Source organism: Anomaloglossus baeobatrachus, chromosome 6, assembly GCF_048569485.1.
Source record: "Anomaloglossus baeobatrachus isolate aAnoBae1 chromosome 6, aAnoBae1.hap1, whole genome shotgun sequence".
In the NCBI taxonomy this organism is placed as follows: domain Eukaryota; kingdom Metazoa; phylum Chordata; class Amphibia; order Anura; family Aromobatidae; genus Anomaloglossus; species Anomaloglossus baeobatrachus.
The window spans coordinates 259,070,999-259,090,885 of record NC_134358.1 but is presented as its reverse complement, the minus strand read 5'-3'; the positions used below and the strand labels follow the sequence as shown (position 1 = coordinate 259,090,885).

At 50.8% G+C, this 19,887-nt stretch overlaps 1 protein-coding gene across 1 annotated transcript in view; it reads left to right on the top strand.

Annotated features, from left to right (window-relative positions):
• Positions 1–19,887, top strand: part of LOC142243187 (nucleoside hydrolase-like) — a 69,595-nt gene that overhangs the window by 29,168 nt on the left and 20,540 nt on the right. The window contains exon 3 of the mRNA XM_075314827.1: positions 6,700–6,882. Coding sequence (XP_075170942.1) covers positions 6,700–6,882 — 183 coding nt within the window. The remainder of the gene's footprint in view (positions 1–6,699; positions 6,883–19,887) is intronic.

Here is a 19,887-nt window from a genome sequence, read left to right as displayed (position 1 = left end):
TCTGCTTCATTTTTATTGTAATTACGTTTGTTCGGAAGAGGAAAATATGGAAGTCACACATGCTGGCAATCTAGTGTAGCTGCTTCCTCCAGGGAAAACTTTTTTTCTGTACTCCTGCCAGTTTTTGTGAACTTTTACTCTCCCAGAATTAAAATTCAGGCCAAGTATATTTCCACTGAAACATACAGAATAGCTTGGTACAGTTTAGCATGTGAAAGTACAAATAAAAAAATGCATAAGAAAAAGTCTCAAAGAAACAAATCCATGTGGTTTGTAGTCTCTAAATATACAGTAAAGGTTTGAATTCTTTTAATACCGTGATGAAATATTTAGCTAAAGATCAGGACGTACAATAGAGCTATGGACATAAGATGAAGAAAGAGTAGGAGGGATTTTGGAAGAATGTATGAAGAGGCCCTGGTGTTCCCTAACAAGACATACTTGAGATATTCATGATATGTCAAAAATTCTCTTGAGGAATGAATTTTCATCTGGGATCAATTAGGATTCTAACCCTTATGCCTTGTGCGCATGATGAATGTTTGGTTAGGTTTTTATACCTCAATATTTATGCTAAAAACTATCTTGCAAATATCTTTCTCCATGTTTGACATTGTCCTTGAATCAGACTATACATTTAACTAGCTAGAAGTGTTTAAAGTGGTGTTTCATAATATTATGAACGGGAATTAATATCAGAACGATTTGTGTCTGATACTCAGCACCCCCACTGATCAGCTGTTTTTAGCTCCAGCTTGTATTGAAATCTGGGGCTGATCTCCAGTACGTGGCAGCGACCACTAAATAATGTGTCGTAGCTGTGCGGTTCAGTTCGACTACTGTTTACATCTGAGAACAGCTGATCAGTGTGAGGGTGCCGGGTGTCAGTCACCCTGCAATCTGATATTGATGACCTATTTAAAGCTTACATCATCAGTAACATGGTCATGAAACGTCCCTTTTAAGATTACTTGTTTATCCAGGAGTATGTAACTAAAGGGGTTGCCTGGAATTTTTATTGATGATCTACCATAATTCATCAATATCTGATCATGGGGGTGTTGCACCTGGAACCCCGCCAATCAGATGTTCTCAGTTCTGGCGGTGGCCAGATGTGCTTAGTTACGGAGCTGCACAGTAAAGCTAAGGGTATGTGCGCACGTTGCTTTTTACCTGCTTTTTACCTGCTTTTTTGCTGCTTTTTCTTCTGCGCTGTTTAATGCCAAAATGGATGTGTTCTTCTATTCAAGCAAAGTCTATGGGAATTTGGGTTTCTTGTTCACACTATGTTGTTCAAAATGCTGCCTTTTTGTGGCAGAACTTTGGTCAAAAACTCAGCTTTGCAGTGCAAAACCCAAATGGCAAAAACAATTGACATGTTGCTTCTTTGAAAAGCTGAGTTTTTGACCAAAGTTCTTCCACAAAAAGGCAGCATTTTGAACAACATAATGTGAACAAGAAACCCAAATTCCCATAGACTTTGCTTGAATAGAAGAACACATCCATTTTGGCATTAAACAGCGCAGAAGAAAAAGCAGCAAAAAAGCAGGTAAAAAGCAGGTAAAAAGCAACGTGCGCACATACCCTTAGTCAGCTGTATGGTGGTCGCAGCTGGGTACTGCACATCAGCCCCCTACTGATTTGAATAGGATGAGAATCTGCAACAACTGTCCATGGCCACGAAACAAGTGACATGGTTATAATTCTGCTCCACAACTAAGCACATCCGACTGATGGTGTCACCAAGAACAGCAGGCTAGCAGGGGCGTTGGGTGTTGCACCTCCCCACCAATCAGATATCAATGATCTATTTTAAGGATAGGCCATCAGTATAAACGTTCTGGACAACCCCTTTAAGCTGGCAATTAAGAAAATGTTGACAGCTCCTGCTGAGACCAAACTACTATTTAAAGGGAACCTGTTAGCTGATATATATTGATCAAACCACAGGTAGCATGAATTAGAGCCTGGTTGCACGAATGCAGACAGGTTTAATTTTTTTCTGAAGCACTCTTGTATGTCAGAGAAAATATAGCGGTCTGAGTGGTCATGTGATGACTGCTGAAATTGGCAAGCAAAACCAAATCCTGACTGTGAGAACAACATATGCTTTTAGGATTCATTATGCTAATTTTAGAATTAATGCTTCAAACATATAGATGAAATAACCATTAACTTGCCAGACTGCACAATACTTTATTAACATAGGCATGTATCACGTATTCTGAAAATGTATTGAATACAACATGTGTATAGGATGAGTACAAATAGCAGTCCAAAATTAAACCAGAACCACTAGCAGTATAGAAACACAGCATTACAACCACCAACAGTGCAGAAATACATCACCGGGAGCACAATCAGAACAGAAATAGATCACCAGAATGACCATCTGCACATGAGTACATCACCAGAACAATCATTAGTACATGAATACATCACCAAGCTTAGTACAGAAATCAATTGCAGTGTCAGGTCAACCTTGTATACAATTATATAGGATATATCTGCAACTCCCAGTATGTTCTTATCAATGATAAAGAGATAGTTGGAGTTAATAGCTATCATTCAGAATGTGGACCATACATGAACCATAGTACTGACGAGAATTAGTCTGTAAAATAAACATTTACATCCAGACACTTTATAAGTGACATCTTCTCTGATTGGAATTGTTCTCTTTTTTATTTCCATCTGTTCTACACTGTGTCTTTGAATAATTGCCCATCACAGTGTTCCCTGCACAAAAAATTACCTCTCGCTGGTCTTATGGTTCATGGACTCCACACTGTCCTTTACTTTCCTCCCATCTTTACTCTGCGCTCCTCCCTGCATACTGTCCCTTCCACACAGTGCTCTCATATTTTCCCCCACATGCTGCCCACTCTCTGTATTGCCACCTCCATATTACCTCGTCTCTATTCTGTGCACATACATTTTTTTGTCCATCCTTACATTTGTCCACCTCAGAAGAGTGCCCCCTCAATAATTTTCCTTTTCCTCCTGCTTGATTGGAGCACATATCTTACCGCTGTCTACTTCCTCTCTGCTACAGGAGTGACATCAGCTGATGTTCTTACTCTTAAGGGTACTTTCACACTTGCGTTATTTTCCTTCCGTTACAATCCGCCCTTTTGGGAAACAGCGGAATCCGTTAACGGATTCCGCTGTTTCCCATAGACTTGTATGGTTGACGGATTGTACCAAAAGGAGCTGCGTTGCTTCCGCTGGGCGACGCTCCGTTGCTTCCGCCCAGCGGGAGGAACGCAGCATGTAACGTTATTTTGAGCAGCGGAATCCTCTGGATTTCACTGCGCATGCTCTTTTTTTTTTTTTTTTTTAAATCAAACTTTATTTTGGCTCGCGGTGGCCGAACGTTCAGCTGAGCGCCCGGCCGTCGGCAAGCGACAGCGCTCAGCTGAATGACCGGCCACCAGCATGCCCGGCCGCCAGGCAAGTCACAGCGCTCAGCTGAGCGCCCGCCCGCCGGCATGCCCGGGCGCCGGCAAGTGACAGCGATCAGCTGATCACCCGGCGGCCGGCTGCAGGGAGCGATCAGCTGATCACCCGGCGGCCGGCTGCAGGGAGCGATCAGCTGATCACCCGGCGGCCGGGAGCGATCAGCTGATCACCCGGCGGCCGGGAGCGATCAGCTGATCACCCGGCGGCCGGGAGCGATCAGCTGATCACCCGGCAGCCGGCTGCAGGGAGCGATCAGCTGATCACCCGGCAGCCGGGAGCGATCAGCTGATCACCCGGCGGGCGGGAGCGATCAGCTGATCACCCGGCGGCCGGCTACTGGGAGCAATCAGCTGATCACCCAGCGGCCGGCTGCAGGGAACGATCAGCTGATCGTTCACTATAGTCTGCCGCTGGTAAAACCGGGAAAAAAAAAAAAAAAAAATCAAAACGAATTGCGTTGTTTTGCAGCATCCGTTGCATCCGTTGTGTCACTATATGCAACACATCCGTTGCATCCGTTACACAACGCAATGCAACGGATACCGTTCAACGCAAGTGTGAAAGTAGCCTTAAAGACACAAGTGCAATTGAATGCAGGGAGCCAGTGAATTATATGCTCCATGAAATGGCTGTCAGTTTGACAATAGGTCACAGAATGAAGAATCCCACTCCCGGTGGGTGGGCGTGATAGGGCAGCATTAATATGTAGCAGACTGGGATAAGCTTGTGGGACACACTACATCAGCTGGCCTGACCACACCCTTCTGCTGGCTATGCCTGGGGCAAATTCTTTGCCTGTTCCCCCCCACCCCCCAGATATGACCCTGTATAGGAGAGACCTGTCAATCAGTTAGAGTTAAGGCCACGGGCAAATCGGTGCCCGTGGCGCACAACATTGCTGGGACCCGTCACACGTACTTACCTGCCTAGCGACGTCGCTGTAGCCAGCGAACCGCCTCCTTTCTAAGGGGGAGGTTCGTTCGACGTCACAGCAGCGTCACTAAGCGGCTGCCCAATAGAAGCGGAGGGGTGGATATGAGCGGCCGGAATATCCCGTCCACCTCCACCTTCCGGCGGCCGCAGGGACGGTGATGTTCGTCGTTCTTGCGGTGTCGCACGTAGCGATGTGTGCTGCCGCAGGAACGACGAACAACATCGTACCTGCAGCAGCAACGATATTTAAGAATAGAACAATGTGTCAAAGATCAACGATGAGGTGAGTAATTTTGATTGTTAACGGTCGTTCCTGCATTTCACATGCAACGCCGTCACTAACAAGGCCGGATGTGAGTCACGAATTCCGTGACCCCAGCGACAACTCGTTAGCGATGTTGTTGCGTGTAAAGCCCCCTTTAGGAGAAACCAACCAGGCATGGCTGCCAATTTTTATTTTCCTGGAGAGCTTATCCAAAAATCATGGACAGTAAATATTTTTTATAGACATATTGGAATAACATAATTATTAACATTTTAAGTGAAACATGTTTGCAGTCAATTTTTCTGAAACAAAGACAACTACATTCTGCAAGATGATTACAGCTAGCTCACATTCACACTTTCAGTATTTGGTCAGTATTTTACCTCTGTATTTGTAACCAAAACGAAGAATGGAACAATCAGTGGGAAAGGAGTATAGAAATACATGACCACTTCTGCATTATTCACCCACTCTTAAGTTCTGCTTTCAAAATACTGGCCAAATACTGAACATGTGAACTTGGCCTTACAGTTATAATGATCTGATCAAATTTCTTCAACCTTAAAAAAAAAAATAAATTATGGAAACATTTGGCCTTTTTATAGATGATCCATAAATTTCTGGACAATCCTGCAACAAGGGGAAAGCTCTGGACTAGTCTTTTCTATTCCTGTATTCCCTGGCCATATACTCCAAACATATCAGAGTATGCGTTTCTGCAAAAAATATACCTGACTCCATTCATGCAGCCAGACTCTGGGTTAGGCTGGGGCCACACGGGGACTACTGCGATCCCCTTGCATGACACTCGGCTCGTGCTGGCAGTACAGCAGAGCCGAGTGTCATGCGTGTGTCCTTGCAACTGAGGTCCGTTCGTGCGAGCAGACCTCAGCTGCGGGGGGCGGGCTGGCACGGAGGAGGGGAGGGAGGGATTTCTCCCCCTCTCTCCTGCGTAGCCGGCTATAGCCATTCTCGCACTGCACTAGCAGTACACCGGTGTACCGCGAGTGCAGTGCGATTTTTCTCTCGCCCCATTCACTTGAATGGGTGCGAGAGAAAGAGTCTCAGCTTACAATCGCAGCAAGCTGCGATTGTTTTCTCGGTCCGATTAGGGCTGAGAAAATAATCGCTCATGTGTGCTGACACACAGGCTAGAATTGGTCCGAGGGGAATGCGATGTTTTATCGCACTCCACTCGCACCGATTTTCTCGCCGTGTGGCTTAGGCCTAATGCTGCTCGTGGTTTGGGTAGCATGCATCAGATGACACGTTCTCTTTAATGTGTATGGCAGTGTCCTGACTCTCCCCCCAGTGTCAGAAGTCTGGAGAAAGATATGAAGTTGTAGTATTCAGTCTTGGTCAGCAGGTGGCGCTAATGCTTTTTTTAACCTCCTTTATAAAATGATATTGCTCAAAGGCGAGATATGGCAATATATTATGTACATTATACACTAATAGTTATGCACGTAATTTTTTTGCAGTACACAGCTACACATTATTTAATAAAAATACATACTAATGTTTTACAATGAACAAGATATTACATATCCATGATTTGATCTTGCAAACATTTATTTTGCTCCAGCATTTCTTTTATTCTGGGGCTTTATATGTAAACCCCCTGTCATATACTCACCCTCTGGTGGCCTCCATCATCTTTCAGTGCCACTCCAGTCTCTTAGCACTATCTTGTGCCCTTATCATCTGACTGGAAGTCAGAAGTAAAGTCACAAGCTCCCAGTACAAGTCTATGATAGCCAGAATGAGGCTGTCATAGAGTTACATTGAGTTGTGACCTTTGGCACACTCCATGAAACATGGGAACTGCCGGCAGATCACAAATCGCCGGACATTGACCGGAGCAACGCTGGGAAAAGATGAAGCCTCCAGAAAGTGAGTATAAGATTGGGGCAGAAGACTTACATTTAAAGCACCACTGTAATAAAAAATAAGTGCCGGTGTGGGGCTTTAAGAAAGCAATGCACTAATATAATACATATTTGACATTATTAATTTTATTTTATTTTTTCCTGATTTAGGAAATTCCTGTCTTTAGAGGATCACCAACAGCTATCCTAGGACAAAATATCAATGCAACAGATTTTCATGGTGTAGATGGTCTAGGAGATGTACCTGATGCCAATGCTCCTGGTTTGGAATATCTGCAGAAGGAACATGCTGTTGATGCTATGATACGACTTGTATCTGAAAATCCTGGCAAGGTACCATCAATGTAAATTCAATTAATTGTAAAATCATTATATGTACTAATTGGGTCATTAGAAAATTTGAGTTTTTTATAAAGCTGCTTCTCTAGAGACTAAATAATGATGACCAAACCTATATATATATATATATATATATATATATATATATATATATATATATACATCACTATGCCATCTATACTATGTGCACATATTAGTCAAGTGAGTATTTTCACCATATCATCATTTTTATGCTGATTTTCCAACTCCAAGCTGTATAAACTTGAATGCTTATTGAATAAAACCTACCAGGTGATGTGTATTTGGGAAATGGGAGAGAGCGTGAGGGCTAAAGAGATAAACATCCTTAATTGAGATGTACAGAATTATTAGGCAGATTCTTTTCCTCAGGAAAAATGGTCCAAAAATGTAAATGACTCTGAAAAGGAAGAGCCCGGACTGCTGACCCGAAGGGGCTTAAGGGAGGGCTACATGACTAGGAGGGATGCCAGGCCATAGGGTTAATAAGGGGTTAATGGAGAAGTCAGTTTGGGCGCGAAATTTGGGGGTGGTGCTAAGGGGCAGTTAGGATCAGGGGTCAGTGTGATTGGTTAGGGGGTGGTGCTATAGGGGGTAGTATATAGGGCAGGTCAGAGGGGGGGTGGGCCATTCCTACCTGGACGGTGACTGGAATCGTTGTGGCTGGATCCCGAAGATGGAGGACTTCATGGCACAGATGAAGAGGATGGCGGAGCAGCGTGGACAGCGTTGGATGGACGAGCAGCTCCAGCGATGGTCCGGCGTCGGCGAGGAAGATGGGACCCCCCTGCCTCCGAAGCGGCAGCGAAGAACACGGCCCCCGGAGCGCCTCAGCCCGGAGATGACGCCGAGGAGCCGGCAGCGGAGACGGAGCCCGAGTGGACGTGCGGCGGTGGATCCGGGAGCCGGGACGTCGCGAGGCCCCGGCCGGAAGTCGGGCCGCGGGCGCCAAGGCAACGGGGCGGTGAGCGACACGGCCGGCCTCCCCTCCTCTTCCGGTTCGCGGCGCACGGCAGTGACGCGCGCGTCGCGGCCGCGTGACCCGGCGCGGTCACCTGACCCGGCGCGGTCACCTGACCCGGCGCGGTCACGTGGCCCGCTGCGCTCGCATGGCCCGGCGTCCCCTTGTGCTCCGGCGGCCTCACCTGACCGAGCGCGCTCACCTGACCCGCCGCGGTCACGTGGGGCGGCGTGGTCACGTGGGGCGGCGCGGTCACGTGGGGCGGCGCGGTCACGTGGGGCGGCGCGGTCACCTGACCGGGCGCGGTCACCTGACCCGGCGCGGTCATGTGACCCCGAGTACTCACCCGTCCCGGCGCGTCCCCGCGATCCGGCAGGCTCGCCTGACCCGGTGCGGTCACCTGACCCGCCGCGGTCACGTGGGCCGGCGCGGGCGCGTGGGTTGGCGGGGTCGCGTGGGTCGGCGGGGTCGCATGAGCCAGCGGGGTCACGGGGGCCGGCTGGGTTGCGTGGGCCAGCGGGACCGCGGGGCACAGATGAGGCCACAGTGGCGGCGGCAGCAAGGGCCAGGAGCAGAGCGGGGCCCATGCAGGAGCATGGGGTCCCAGTGTCGGCGGGGGAGTCCGTACGGAGACGGCCCGGAGCAGCGGGGCCCAGCCTGGGATCACAGCGGAGGGACAGCGATGGGACGGCGTCGGGATCAGCTGGAGCACGCGGGGATGTCGGACGGCATGCCCCAGGCGGTGATTATGTGGCGGCGCCAGCGTCTGGTTCGTCGCGGAGGATGGACGGTGCTGCGGGCGGACGGGGCCTAAGGTCGAGTCTGCCGGACGGCGGGCTCCCTGGGCCTGGGTCCAGTGAGGAAGATGAGGCCACCTTGGAGGAGGACGCCGCGGAGGACGACACCGGGGACCAGATCGTGGAGGTCGGCGAAGCGGCTGGAGTGCGACGCGGAGGACATGTGACGGCTGTTTCGGGATCTTCTCGGAGTCAGCCTGGTAAGACCACGGTTTCTCCTATTTCTCGTGCACCTGGTTTGGCTATGGATGGTGTGTCTGGTGCTATGGATGGCGTGCAGGGCGTGAATGTGGTTGGTGGTACGGGTGGTTTGCTTGGTGGCCCGAGTGGTGGGCAGGTCATGAATGTGGTGACGGGTGACGGCAGTGTGGCATCCGAGTTGTTGAGGTTGGTCAGGGGTTTGTTTGCCCCTGTGGGGGGCCCTAGCTTGGTGTGGCAGGGAGCGACGGGGCAGGAGGTTGCGACTCCTGCGGTTGGAGGGGTTGCTAGTGGCAATGGGGTTGGTGAGCCGGTGGTGGCGGCTCCCGCGGCCGCAGCTGCGGCTCCCGCTGCCGCAGCTGCGGCTGCAGTGGACATTGTTCGATTGGATGACAAGGCGAGAGGGGAAGTGTATGTCTGCTTTGATGGCCCGTTGGGGGCGCATCTGATGCAGGAGACCAGGGAAAAAATATGGAAGGATGAATATGTTGAAATATTCTCATTGCTTCCGTTGGAAAAGTTTAATCTGGATCGGGTTAAACCGGATGAGAGCAAGAAGGACGAGGAAGAACGGCGGCGTTATCGCCTTATTCCTCGCACTTTTCAGAACTGGTTGCAGGCCTTTGTGATACTGGCCAGTGTGGTGGGGGAAAAGGCTCCGGATAACTGTTCGGCGCTTTTTTGTTATCTGGATTCTATCTGTGAGGCGTATAGGACCTATGGGGGGACTGCTTGGCTAAGATATGACGAGCAGTTTCGCCAGAGGAAGGCGGTCAGACCCAGTTTACGGTGGGACCACAAAGAGATTAGTCTATGGATGCGGCTGATGGCTGCGCCGAAGTCGGCATCGCAGTCCTTTCCAGGGGGCACCGGCGGGGGGTCATTTGGCACCTCGCCGGGGCCCAAAAAGGGCGTTTGCTGGCAGTTCAATGAGAAGGAATGCCGGTTTGGTTCCTCCTGCCGATTCAAGCACGAGTGTTCGGGCTGTGGTGGCGCCCATAGTCACCTTAAGTGCTTCCGGAAGGGAAAAGGAAAGGCCGCTGAGTCTTCGTCAAAAAAGGAGGACCCCGGTGAGGGTAGATCGGATGGCGCCGTTTCTAAGTAGATACCCGGATCGGGGGTCGGCTGAATTGTTGAGTGACGGTTTTAGTTTTGGTTTCAAGATACCGTCAGTGGTTAAGACGGGAGAGATTCGTTTGAAAAATTTACAGTCGACTCGCCTACATGGTGAGATTGTTGCGGATAAGTTACAGAAGGAGGTGGAACTAGGACGGATGGCGGGGCCTTTTGATGCCCCTCCATTGCCGGACTTGGTTGTGTCCCCGTTGGGGTTGGTCCCGAAAAAGGAACCTAACAAGTTCCGGCTTATCCACCATTTGTCCTATCCTACTGGCCGGTCGGTGAACGATGGTATTGATCCTGAGCTGGTTTCGGTATCGTATGTCCGTTTTGATAAGGCTGTGGAATGGTTAAGGAAGTTGGGTTGTGGTTCGCTTTTGGCGAAAACGGATATAGAAGCGGCCTTCCGCCTGTTGCCGGTGCACCCGGACAGCATTCACCTGTTGGGGTGTTGGTGGGAGGACAAGTTTTATGTAGATTGTTGTTTGCCTATGGGCTGTTCAATTTCATGTTCATATTTTGAGAAGTTTAGTTGTTTCTTGGAATGGGTAATTAAGGAGGAGGCGGGTCTGGATTCAGTGTTGCACTACTTGGACGACTTTTTGTGCATGGGACCTGCTGGATCCTCGCAGTGTTCCCTTTTGCTTCGAACAGTGGAGCAGGTTGCTCGCCGCTTTGGCGTTCCGTTGGCGCCGGAGAAGACGGAGGGTCCGGTCACGGTTTTGAAATTCCTGGGTATCGAGCTGGATACGGTTGCCATGGAGTGCCGCTTGCCGGAGGACAAGCTGGTGGATTTGAGGCGTTGCGTTCAAGGGGCCATTGAGGCCAAGAAGATTCGTTTACGGGACTTGCAGTCCCTGTTGGGGAAGTTGAATTTTGCGTGTAGGATTTTGCCGATGGGGAGAGTTTTTTCCCGTCGCTTGGCTCAAGCCACCACCGGTGTGTTGCACCCTTTGCATTTTGTGCGTTTGAAGGTGGAGCATAAGGCGGACCTGAGAGTGTGGTCCCGTTTTTTGCAGCTGTATAATGGACGGTCATTGTGGCTTCGCGAGGTGGTGTCAAATGAGGAGTTGGTACTGTATACGGACGCGGCGGGATCCAGTGGTTTTGGCGCATATTTTGGGGGGAGATGGTGTGCCGGCAGGTGGCCTGATTCGTGGCGGGCTTGCGGTCTGACTAGGAATTTGGCCCTGTTGGAACTTTTCCCTATTGTCGTGGCCATAGAGGTTTGGGGACAGGATTTGAAAGACAGGAAGGTGCGTTTCATGTGTGACAACCTGGGGGTCGTTCAGTGTGTTAACAAGTTGACAGCTGATTCCCCCCCGGTGGTGGATCTCTTGCGTCATTTGGTGCTGAAATGTCTGGAGTTGAACTTGTGGGTCTGTGCTGTACATGTGCCGGGGGTGCTGAATTCTGTGGCTGATGCTTTATCTCGCTTCCAGTGGGACCGCTTTCGAATGCTGGCGCCGGACGCGGAGCAGCAGGAGACCGTGTGGCCCGTCTGGTTGTGGGACCTGGTTTGCAGCCGGCCTGGGAATTGATCAGACATTCGGTGGCACCCAGTACGTGGCGCAGCTATAATTCAGCGTGGGACCGTTGGCTCGAGTTGGTTGATGAGGTGGGAGGTCATGTATCTGAAGGTGACAGAGTTTATTTAGTTTTGTTCATGTTGGGCAGGGCTAAGGAAGAAGGCCTGTCGTGGTCGGCCGTGGCGGGCAGGTTGGCGGGCATTGCTTTCTTTTTCAAGTTACTGGGCTGGAAGGATGTTACGAAGGATTTCTGGGTGCGCCAGGCGCTGAAGGGTTACAGGAGGGCGGGGGCGCGCCGAGACCTCCGGCGCCCGGTATCTTTTGAGCTGCTGGGCAAGCTGTTGTCGGTCTTGCCTCGGGTGTGCTGTTCGGAGTATGAATGCCAGTTGTTCGGGACCGCTTTTGTTTTGGCCTTCTTTGGGGCGTTTAGAATTAGTGAACTGGTGAGCAGAAATACGAGGAGTCACGGAGGTTTGTTGTTGGAGGACGTGGAATGCGGTATGGATGTGGTACGGTGTTGCTTGAGACGGTCAAAGACGGACCAGCTGGGTAGAGGTCGGATGGTGGAACTATGGGGTGTACCTGGTTTAGCGGAGTGCCCTGTCAGATGGCTGTCGGCGTTTTTAGAAGTGAGGGGAGCTCGCCCGGGGTCCCTTTTGTCCCACCAGGACGGGTCAGCCTTGTCTAGTTACCAATTTGTCTGCATCTTTCGGAGGTGCCTGCAGTGTTGCGGTCTCAACGAGGCTGAGTTCGCGTCGCATTCCTTTCGGATTGGGGCTGCGACTCAGGCGGCTCGTTGGGGTCTGGGCGCGCAGGCTCTCCGTAAGATTGGACGATGGGACTCGGCCAGGTTTAGATCTTACGTCCGGCCGAACTTGTTGTGAGATATTGGTGGGGGGGGGGGTCGGGGGCGGTATTTGTTTGGTAATCATTACCCATCTTTTCTTCCTCGTGCCCCCCCCCCACCCCCCCTTGTGTTGTCACCTTTTGTTTTGTAGGTTTACCGTTGTTGGTGTGGGTGCTCGGCCACTCATACGTGTATTGGGGGGCGTTTCGTGCGGGAATACGACCGGACGGCCGCCAGTTGGGGCTTCCCAGGGAAAAGGCTACGGTGCGATGGATCGGGGTCAGGGGCATGCTGTGGTGTGAGGTGTTGCCTACCTGGCGCCACCATTCACAGCTGGACAGAGCACCGGACGTGGTAGTACTACACGCGGGTGGGAATGACCTGGGTCTCCGGGCTTCCAGGGACCTGATCCAAGACATAAAATGTGACTGCCTGCGGCTCCTGTCTTCCCACCCGGGTCTAATAATTGTCTGGTCGGATATGGTTGCGCGGCTGACATGGCGGCACGCCAGGTCGGTGGAGGCAGTAAACAGGGCGCGAAGTAAAGTGAATCGGGAGATTGGACGGTTCATTTCCCGGGTTGGGGGTGTCTCTGTTCGGCACCCGGAGTTGGAAGCGGCGTCCGCCGACTTGTTGCGCCGGGACGGGGTCCATTTAAATTCGGTGGGAAATGATATTTGGGCCTTAGGGCTGATGGAGGGGGTTGAGAAGGCTTTGTTGGTGTGGGAGGACTCGCGCGCACAAGGGGTCATGCGCGCTCGCAGTGGCGGAAAGGAGGGGGGTGTCTGAAGGTGGGGGTTTGCACAGAGGAGAGGACGGAACCCAGTGCCGGAGCGGGTTACCTCTAGCGGTGCAATTGTTTGGTAAACGGGTCCTTGCTGGGTTGAGTCTCAGCGGGACATAGTGGGGGCAACATCTGGCTTGGGCTCTCGAGTCGGTGTGTTGCGGCTGAGGGTCAGGAGACGGGCTGATGTTGCAAAGAACATTTTGGTTAACCTTCAGGTACCCCCCCTTCCTTTTCGGGTTCTTCAATGAAGAATTGTATTGTTACATGGCTGATGTTTCTGTTACGAATAAATGGGGCTGCTGTGGCCTTCATATCCAACGTCACACAGTGTTTGTGTTTATTTTAGATAAGAACCCTAGGGGGTAGGGGGTTGTTGGGGAAGGTCAAAGGCCTTCAGTCAGACATTCCGGAGTCAAGGAAGAGCCCGGACTGCTGACCCGAAGGGGCTTAAGGGAGGGCTACATGACTAGGAGGGATGCCAGGCCATAGGGTTAATAAGGGGTTAATGGAGAAGTCAGTTTGGGCGAGAAATTTGGGGGTGGTGCTAAGGGGCAGTTAGGATCAGGGGTCAGTGTGATTGGTTAGGGGGTGGTGCTATAGGGGGTAGTATATAGGGCAGGTCAGAGGGGGGGTGGGCCATTCCTACCTGGACGGTGACTGGAATCGTTCCCGCCCGCCCGCCCTGATTGTGGATTCGACAGCAATGAAGAAAAGAAGGAAGATCGTATTTGTCGCAGCGGCGGAAAGGAGGGGGGTGTCTGAAGGTGGGGGTTTGCACAGAGGAGAGGACGGAACCCAGTGCCGGAGCGGGTTACCTCTAGCGGTGCAATTGTTTGGTAAACGGGTCCTTGCTGGGTTGAGTCTCAGCGGGACATAGTGGGGGCAACATCTGGCTTGGGCTCTCGAGTCGGTGTGTTGCGGCTGAGGGTCAGGAGACGGGCTGATGTTGCAAAGAACATTTTGGTTAACCTTCAGGTACCCCCCCCCTTCCTTTTCGGGTTCTTCAATGAAGAATTGTATTGTTACATGGCTGATGTTTCTGCTACGAATAAATGGGGCTGCTGTGGCCTTCATATCCAACGTCACACAGTGTTTGTGTTTATTTTAGATAAGAACCCTAGGGGGTAGGGGGTTGTTGGGGAAGGTCAAAGGCCTTCAGTCAGACATTCCGGAGTCATGTCAAAAATTGTTAAAGGTCTTTCAGAGGGATGCAACACTTGAAATTGCTAAGATATTGAGGTATGATCAAAGAAGCATCACAAGTATTGTTGCAAACAGTTAATAGGTAGTGATGAGCGAGCATGCTTGTCACTACTCGGTACTCGCACGAGTATCACTGTACTCGGGCTGCTCGGCGGGGACCGAGTAATCTCGCGATACTCGTGCTTTACTCGTGGTCTTCATCCCTGCATGTTGGTGCTCTTTTGAGAGCCAGCCCTCATGCAGGGATTGGCTGGCAGACCACTGCAATGCCACAGCCCTGTTAGTTGTGGAATTGCAGTGATTGGCCGGCCTGCACAGCGTCACCGAGCCTTTATATAGGCCGGCGCGCTGTGCTCTGCTCACAGCTATTCTGACAGTGAGTGTAGGGAGAGTGTCGCTGATTCAGGGAAAGCTTTGCGGCCCTTTATAGCTTTTTCAGTTGCAGGGCTGCAAACAGTGTGACCAAAAGTCCTTCTCAGGACTATTCTAGTTGTATAGAGGCAGGCAGGGTATAGCCAGGTCGGCGTACAGTAGCAGAGTCCTTCTCAGGACTATTGTTGCTATATACAGGCAGGGTATAGCCAGGTCTGAATACAGGCTAGTGACCAAAAGAGTCCTTGTCAGGACTATTGTAGCAGTATACAGGCAGGCAGGCAGGCAGGGTAGTGGTGACCGTATACCAGCCTTCATATCTGGGGCTGGTGTACACAGTGTAAAACAGTCCAGATAGTGTCTGACTTGTCTGTACTGTAATTGTCGCTCCCCAAAAAAACCTGTTAGGTTATTATTGCGTCCGTGCTTGGTTTTTAAAACCGCACGTGTGTGCCTGTTGGTGGCAGCGTACAGGTGCACTGGTGTGCGTTTTTACCAAACTATTATATAACGCACAAGTGTAGTGTATAATACACGTCAGTCAGCAGTGGCTGATAGTGTCAGAGTTCTTAATTTTTGCTCCTAAAACCTGTGTTAGGTTATTATTGCGTCCGTGCTTGGTTTTTAAAACCGCACGTGTGTGCCTGTTGGTGGCAGCGTACAGGTGCACTGGTGTGCGTTTTTACCAAACTATTATATAACGCACAAGTGTAGTGTATAATACACGTCAGTCAGCAGTGGCTGATAGTGTCAGAGTTCTTAATTTTTGCTCCTAAAACCTGTGTTAGGTTATTATTGCGTCCGTGCTTGGTTTTTAAAACCGCACGTGTGTGCCTGTTGGTGGCAGCGTACAGGTGCACTGGTGTGCGTTTTTACCAAACTATTATATAACGCACAAGTGTAGTGTATAATACACGTCAGTCAGCAGTGGCTGATAGTGTCAGAGTTCTTAATTTTTGCTCCTAAAACCTGTGTTAGGTTATTATTGCGTCCGTGCTTGGTTTTTAAAACCGCACGTGTGTGCCTGTTGGTGGCAGCGTACAGGTGCACTGGTGTGCGTTTTTACCAAACTATTATATAACGCACAAGTGTAGTGTATAATACACGTCAGTCAGCAGTGGCTGATAGTGTCAGAGTTCTTAATTTTTGCTCCTAAAACCTGTGTTAGGTTCTTAGTGCGTCCGTGCTTGCATTTAAAAACCGCACGTGTGTGCCTGTCGGTGGCAGCGTACAGGTGCACTTGTGTGCAATTTCCACAAACTTTGATATAACGCACAAGTAGTGAATATACACGTCAGCAGTGCACAGCATTGCAAAATGCGCAAGGGCATTGGCAAGGAACAAGGAAGTGGACGTGATGGTGGTGCAGGCAGAGGCCGAGGTCGTGGGCAAGCTCTAATTTCGCCACAACAAAGGGCCACATCTAGTCGCTCGCACGTCCTGTCCCAAATTCTTGGGGACCGCAGCAGTACACCGCTCTTGAACCAAGACCAGTGTCAACAGGTTGTTAGTTGGATAGCGGATAATGCTTCCAGTCAGATTGGCACCACCACAAACACTCTGTCTTCCACACGGTCAAGTGTCAGTAGCCGTGATACTGCACCGCACATTTCTGAACCTGATCCTCCTTCCTACCACCAGGCTGAGTACACGTCCTCCTCGGACATTAATGATCCCACACTTGGACACTCGGAAGAGCTGTTCACGTTTCCATTCACACATTCTGGCCTCTCGCCAGCTCATATTGAAGTGGGTCATGAGGAGATCGTCTGTACAGATGGCCAAATATTTGAGCAGCCACGTTCTCACGAAGTTGGCAACGTGTCTCAACAAGTGGTGGACGATGATGAGACACAATTGTCAGCAAGTCAGGAGGAGGAGCAGGGTGCGGAAGAGGAAGACGACGTGGTGGATGATCCAGTAACTGACCCAACCTGGCAGGAGGATATGCAGAGCGAGGACAGCAGTGCACAGGGGGAGGGAGGCGTAGCATCACAACAGGCAGTAAGAAGCAGGGTGGTGGCCCCAGGCAGAAGTCAGGCAACCGTTCCCCGGAACAACACGACGACACAAGGTGCCTGTACAAATGTTAGGTCTTCACGAGTCTGGCAGTTTTTTAAGTTGGATCCAGATGATTCAAAAAAGGCCATTTGCAACACCTGCCGTGCCAGCATCAGCAGGGGTACCAAAACTAGCAGCCTGACCACCACCAGCATGATCAGGCACATGTCAGCCAAGCACCCGACTTTGTGGGAAGTACAACAGAGTCGAGGAGCAGTGCTTGCTGATGTCACTGCTACGTCTTCGCTGGTTGTGCATGCGAGCCAATCCTCTGTCCATGCTGCCTGCGAACAAGCCTCCTCCACTCCTGCACCTGCAGTTGCCTACGCAGAAAGAACACCATCATCAAGCACGTCCTTGTCCCAGCGCAGCGTTCAGTTATCCATTCAGCAAACCTTTGAACGCAGGCGCAAATACACTGCCAACACCCCACATGCCACAGTTCTAAATGCTAACATTTCGCGACTGCTTGCGCTGGAAATGTTGCCTTTTAGGCTGGTGGAGACAGAAGCATTCCGTGACCTGATGGCGGCAGCTGTCCCACGTTACTCGGTCCCCAGCCGCCACTATTTCTCCCGGTGTGCCGTCCCCGCGTTGCATAACCACGTGTCACAAAACATCACACGTGCCCTGAACAACGCTGTTTCACCCAAGGTCCACCTAACCACAGACACGTGGACAAGTGCTTGTGGGCAAGGCCGCTACATCTCGTTGACGGCACACTGGGTTAATATTGTGGAAGCTGGGACCCAGTCTGAGCGAGGGACGGAACACGTCCTTCCCACACCAAGGTTTGCAGGCCCTACCTCAGTCAGTGTTTCACCCACACTCTACAGCTCCGGAATGTCATGCTCTTCAGCCTCCTCCTCCTCCTGCGCATCCTCATCCACTGTGCCCTCCACACCAGTCACAAGCTGGAAGCACTGCAGCACTGCCTCGGCGAAGCGGCAACAGGCTGTGCTGAAGCTAATCTGCATAGGTGACAAACCCCACAATGCAGAAGAGCTGTGGACAGCTCTGAAACAGCAGGCAGATCACTGGCTCACACCTCTGAACCTAAAGCCAGGAAAGGTCGTTTGTGACAATGGCCGGAACCTGGTGGCGGCTTTGAGGCGAGGCCAGCTGACACATGTTCCATGCGTGGCCCATGTGCTCAACCTCGTGGTTCAGCGGTTTATAAAGTCATACCCAGAGCTGTCTGATCTGCTGGTAAAAGTTCGCCGCCTGTCTGCACATTTTCGAAAGTCACCTACTGCTTCAGCCGGCCTTGCCGGCTTTCAGCGCCGTTTGCATCTTCCGGCTCACAGACTGGTGTGTGATGTCCCCACGCGTTGGAATTCAACTCTGCACATGTTGGTCAGGATATGTGAGCAGAAGAGGGCAGTTGTTGAGTACCTGCATCACCTAAGCCGTCGGGAAATGGGTCAAACTCCACACATAACACCTGAGGAGTGGAGATGGATGTCAGACCTATGTACCATCCTCCAAAACTTTGAGGACTCCACCAAGATGGTGAGTGGTGATGACGCCATTATTAGCGTCACCATACCGCTACTCTGCCTTCTAAAACGGTCCCTGCTGAAAAACAAACATGATGCATTGCAGGCGGAGCGCGATGAGTTGCAGCAAGAAACAGTAGTGGGTGTGGGTGATAACACACAGCCCAGCCTCGTCTCATCACAACGTGCAGTGGAGGACTATGACGAGGAGGAGGATGAAGACATGGAGCAACTCTCCGGCCAAATTGAGGATATGACATGCACACCAGTCATATCCTCGATTCAGCGTGGCTGGCCAGAGGACAGGGTAGATGAGGAGGAGGAGGAGGAGGAGGAGGAGGAGGACAGCATGTTCAGTCATCTTGTTGGTCAGGCTACTGAAGTCCTGGCTGTTAAGAGTCTGGCGCACATGGCTGACTTTATGGTAAGCTGCCTGTCTCGTGACCCTCGCGTTAAGAACATCTTGGCCGACAATCATTACTGGTTGGTAACACTGTTAGACCCACGCTACAAGGAGAACTTTTTGTCTCTTATTCCCGTGGAGGAGAGGTCAACCAAAATGCAGCAGTTTCGGAAGGCCATACTCACGGAAGTAGGCAAAGCATTCCCCTCACAAAACGCTAGCGGCATAGGTCAGGAATCAGTGGACAACCGAGGCGTACAGCCGAGAGAGGCACAAGTCCAATCCGCCAGAGGTAGGGGAACAGTCTTTAAGATGTGGGACAGTTTTCTCAGCCCCTCACGTACCACAGCCCCTGAGGTGCGGGGTAGTGCCACAAGAAATCCTAAGTTTGCCCAGATGCTGAAGGAGTACCTTGCAGATCGAACAACTGTACTCCGACATTCCTCTGTGCCTTACAATTATTGGGTATCCAAGCTGGACACGTGGCATGAATTGGCTCTCTACGCCTTGGAAGTCCTGGCCTGCCCTGCTGCTAGCGTTTTGTCAGAGCGTGTTTTTAGTGCCGCAGGTGGAATCATTACAGATAAACGCACCCGCCTGTCAACTGAAAATGCTGACAGGCTGACTCTGATAAAGATGAACAAGGGTTGGATTGGGCCAGACTTCACCACACCACCAGCAAATGAGAGCGGAATTTAAAGTTTGCCATGTACCTCCACTCACCCATGGGTACACTTCTCGACTTTGGATAATCGCTGGACTGCTCCTCCTTCTCCTCATGCGCCATCATGATGACCGTTACAATAGTTAGGTCTTTGTTTCAGGTATACCCCCAGTGGTAAATTTTTTCGCCCATTCTTTGCAGAATGGACATTACAACGACAGGAGACCCGCTCCTTTGCAATGGGAACAATGTTTTGAGGCCCTCATGCACGTCTCTACCCAGGGACAACGTGGAGCCTCCCAATTTTTGGCTGCCCTGCCTAAGGGCTATACTGAAATACACCCACTTCCTTAAAATGGACACTTAATGTTTTGAGGCCCTCATGCACGTCTCTACCCAGGGACAATGTGGAGCCTCCCAATTTTTGGCTGCCCTGCCTAAGGGCTATACTGAAATACACCCACTTCCTTTAAATGGACACTTAATGTTTTGAGGCCCTCATGCACGTCTCTACCCAGGGACAATGTGGAGCCTCCCAATT